The following is a 4,544-nucleotide window of genomic DNA, read 5'->3' on the forward strand; positions in this document are numbered from 1 at the left end:
TTTTTTTTTTTTTTTCTTATGATATTTATCATTTACAGTTTTAATACAGTTAATGAAAACGAAATAGAAAAAGAAAAAATCCAACAACAGCTTTTTCATGAGAAGTCTAAGGAGTTATATGAAAATTTGTCGTATATATCTGGTATGTTCTTAAGCATATAAATATATACCTTAATATATGTATTTTGTTATATATAACCTTTTGTGTATTCATTATTCATTATTTTATATTTTATATTTTATATTTCATATTTCATATTTTATATATTTTTTTTTTTTTATGTTTAGATAAGCTCATCCAATCAGTTAATTGTCTCAATGGAAAAGAAAAAAAAGAAAACTCTGAAATTTTAACACAACTAGAAGAAAAATGGACATATGATTTTATTATTTATACAAAAGAATTTTATAGATTATTTGAATATTCTGATAAAAAATATGAACTACAAGAATATGTTGATAAGTGTTTTAATTACCACGCGGTGGTCAAGCAATTTTTTGAAGCACAAAAAAGTAACAACTTGGTAAGTTAAAAGGTGCACAATATGTAAATAAATGAATATATAAATAAATAAATAAATAAATAAATAAATAAATAAATATATATATATATATATGTATACTTTTTATTTATTATTATTTTTTTTTTTTTTTTTTATGTAGAATGTTAACCTCAACGAAATTGCTAAAGCTGAAAAAGATTTGTTACTTTTATTAAAATATAATTAAAAAAATAAAACTTATTTATTATGTATATGTATATATATATATATATATATATATATCCCTTACATTTTGTGTATATACACATATATATATATATATATATATATATTTATTTATATTTTTATTATATACTCCGTTATGTTGTATACATATATTTTATATTACACCTATAATTTTTATTTCATCATTTAACATATAGTTTTATTTTTTTTATTTTATTTTATTATTTATTTTTTTTTTTTTTTTCTATTTAAAGATTCATAATAAAAACATATAAATAACCTACAAAATATATTTACTTGTTTATTATATTCCAGAAATTTTATATGTAATTAAAAAAAAAAAAAAAAAAAAAAATGCCTTATTTCTCCATATTCTTAAACATTTTAATTTTTTGTGTTTTTGTTTATATATGTCCTATTCATACATTAAATATTTTAAAAAATGAAGAAAATGAAAAGGGATCTTTAAATATCCCTGTAAGGAAAGAAAACAATTTTTTTTTTCACGAGATAAAATTAGAAAATAGATTTAAAAATAATATGAAAGGATATATACAAAATGTTCAGAATTTTCATTATCTTATGGAAAAAAATAAGCCAAATGTGTTATCATATATCCAAGAAGATTTATTAAATTTTCATAATAGTCAGTTCATTGCTGATATAGGGGTAGGTAATCCACCTCAAGTATTTAAGGTCGTTTTTGATACAGGCTCGAGTAATCTGGCAATTCCATCAACGAAATGTATCAAGTAAGAAATATAAAAATATAGAAGAATGAAAAAAAAAAAAACACATATATATAATATATATATATATATATATATTTATATATTTATTATTTTGATCAGGGGAGGTTGTGTTTCCCATAAAAAATTTAATCCTAACAAATCCAGGACATTCATCAAAAATTTAAAAAGTAAAAAATGAAATAATAATCTTTAATATATATATAATATATATAGTAAATATTTATGTTTATTATTTATTTTGTTATAGACAATCAAGAATCGGTTTACACATACATTCAAGTAAGTTTTTCAAGAAATAAAAAATAAATAAATAAATATATATATATATATATATATAATCACAAACAAACGTGAAAAAATATTTCCACTTACTGTGTTTTTTATGGATGCACATGTTTATTTATTATCCTTTATGTAAATTATTTGGCTGGCATATTAGTATGGCACAGGAACAAGCAGTAATAAAAAATATATATATATATATATATATATATATATTTAATAACGTGTATATTTATATGTATAAATATATGGAGCATATATACTTGTAATCATTAAAAGAAAAAAATATTTTTATTTTTTATATCAAGTCCTTGAACAAACATATGATGACGTCTATTTAAAGGGGTTGTATGTAATAAAAATGAGTCACAAATTTATAATTTTTATATTCATGTATTAAATGATTACATAAAAAGACATAATATATATAAATTAATATGTATTACATATATTCATATATATCTTTAAACAAATGGACGTTTTAATTTTATTTTCAGAAAAATTAAACATCAATGTATAGGATTAGCCATAGAAGGTACATATAAATACAGAATAAATATTTCTTTCATCATATATTAAAATTAAAAAGATTAATTTTTGTTTTTTTTTTTTTAAAGAATCGCTACATCCCTTTTCGGATTTACCCTTTGATGGAATTGTTGGACTAGGGTTCTCCGATCGTCAGTTTATTAAATATATATATTTAATGCCTTCTTCATTTATATAGATATAAAAAAATATATTAAACTTTCACATATATATATAATATATATAGCTGATTTTAAATCTCAAAATAAATATGCCTCCCCATTAATTGAAACCATCAAAAAACAAGTAACATGATTAAAAAAAATAAAAAACACAAAAGGATATAAATATTGGAAATTTTTATATTCACAAATGTTAGAATCTTTTGAAGAGAAATATTTTTTCCTTTTACGTTCCAAAAAAATTAGAAAAGTATAAAAAAGAAAGATAAAACATATGTATAAATATATATATATATATATATATATATATATATATATATATATGTGAATGCATATTTTTTTATGTAGCTAGCCAATTTAGCTATAAGATTTATTTATTTATTTTTTTTTTTTTTTTATGAACAGGTCAGGTGCAATTACCTTTGGAAAGGCGAATAAGAAATATTCGGTGGAAGGAAAATCAATTGAATGGTTTCCTGTTATATCTTTATGTAGGACTAAAGAAAAAAAAGTGTTCTAATACTTATAAGAATTTTTAATGATATGAAAAAATATATATATATATATATATATTTTTATATATATTTATTAAATTATTCTGAAAAGATTATTGGGAAATAAATCTTCTAGACATACAACTATCTCACAAAAATTTATTTCTTTGCGAAAACAAAAAGTGTAGAGCTGCAATTGATACAGGATCTAGTTTAGTAATGATTCATATTTATTTATTTATTTATTTATTTTTTTTTTTTTAAGTTATCTCTTTAAAAAATATATAACATTTATTTTATTTTATTTTAATTTTTTTTTTTTTTAAGATAACTGGACCTTCTACTTTCATTCAACCGTTATTAGAAAAGATCAATTTAGAAAAGGACTGTTCAAATAAGGAAAATCTGCCTACTATTTCATTTATTTTAAAAAATGTCGAAGGGAAGAAGATTACCCTTGATTTTAAGCCGGAAGATTATATAATAGAAGAAGTGGACACTGTAAGCAAACCCAAATGAGATAATTACAATGTGTAAAAATAAATATGTGAATTTGAACATATATATATATATAATTTATCACTTATATATTTTTTATTTTTATAATTGTCTTTATTTTTCATAGGAGGATAATACAATAGAATGTATGTTTGCTAAAATAGTACCTTTTACATAAATATTATAATATATATATATATATCTACATATACATATTTTATTTTTTTTGGTAAGGCGTCATAGGAATAATGCCTCTCGACGTTCCACCGCCCCGAGGACCAATTTTCATTTTTGGTATTTAATGAAAAAAAAAAAAAAATACATAAATAAATATATTATGAACAATATTTATATTTGTTTTATTATTTTGTAACATTTTCAATGATACATATATATATATATATATATATATATATATATAATATATTTTTTACCAGGTAATTCTTTTATAAGAAAATATTATACCATTTTTGATAATGATCATAAACTCATAGGTCTAATTGAAGCTAATCATAACTTTTAAAAAAAAAAAATAAAAAAAATACAGGATAATTGTAATACATATGAATATATTCATAATATTTTTTATTTTATTTTATTTTATTTTATTTATTTATTTATTTATTTTTTTTTTTTTTTTTTTTTTTTTTTGATTTGGATGAAAACTTAACATACAATATATTTATATATATATAATATTTAACACATGAATTATTTAATTTATTTTTTTAAGGGTATTTTTTTTTTTTTTTTCTTTCTTTTTAAAATAACCTTATGCTTATTATTCCAAATGCAAAAAAATAAAATATTTTTCTTCTTCATATTCTCAACAACATAATAATATATATATATAAATATATTTATATATATATTTTAATATACATGTAATAATTTATTCTTTTATGTACTACATCTTATCATGTATTTTTCAAAAAAAAAAAAAAAAAAAGGAAAAGTTGAGTGTACATTAGTAAAAATAAATAAGGTGTATATATATATACATATATATATATATATATAATATATAACAAATTATTATATATATATTAATATTTCTTTTTGTTTGTTTCATTTCATAAT

The 4,544-nt window shown here is 18.6% G+C and overlaps 2 protein-coding genes across 2 annotated transcripts in view; both read left to right on the plus strand.

The window, feature by feature from the left end:
- Positions 1-729, plus strand: part of PGSY75_0311600 (putative dolichyl-diphosphooligosaccharide--protein glycosyltransferase subunit 1) — a gene marked incomplete at both ends in the record, with an annotated part of 2,906 nt that extends 2,177 nt beyond the window's left edge. Inside the window, 3 exons of the mRNA XM_018783971.1 lie at positions 39-142; positions 289-524; positions 664-729. Of these exons, the coding sequence (XP_018643554.1) occupies positions 39-142; positions 289-524; positions 664-729 (406 nt within the window). Of the gene's footprint in view, positions 143-288; positions 525-663 lie in introns of the transcript that reaches the window.
- Positions 730-1,082: 353 nt separating this feature from the next.
- Positions 1,083-3,987, plus strand: PGSY75_0311700 (plasmepsin VI; the record flags this gene model as incomplete). Its single annotated transcript, XM_018783972.1, has 15 exons — positions 1,083-1,480; positions 1,580-1,647; positions 1,728-1,759; positions 1,920-1,938; positions 2,071-2,110; positions 2,260-2,297; positions 2,380-2,442; positions 2,538-2,596; positions 2,670-2,722; positions 2,878-2,963; positions 3,079-3,182; positions 3,294-3,467; positions 3,592-3,610; positions 3,699-3,758; positions 3,902-3,987. 15 exons carry the CDS (start codon positions 1,083-1,085, stop codon positions 3,985-3,987), a joined length of 1,299 nt encoding a protein of 432 aa, XP_018643555.1.
- Positions 3,988-4,544: the final 557 nt, after the last annotated feature.

Source organism: Plasmodium gaboni, chromosome 3, assembly GCF_001602025.1.
Source record: "Plasmodium gaboni strain SY75 chromosome 3, whole genome shotgun sequence".
NCBI lineage: Eukaryota > Apicomplexa > Aconoidasida > Haemosporida > Plasmodiidae > Plasmodium > Plasmodium gaboni.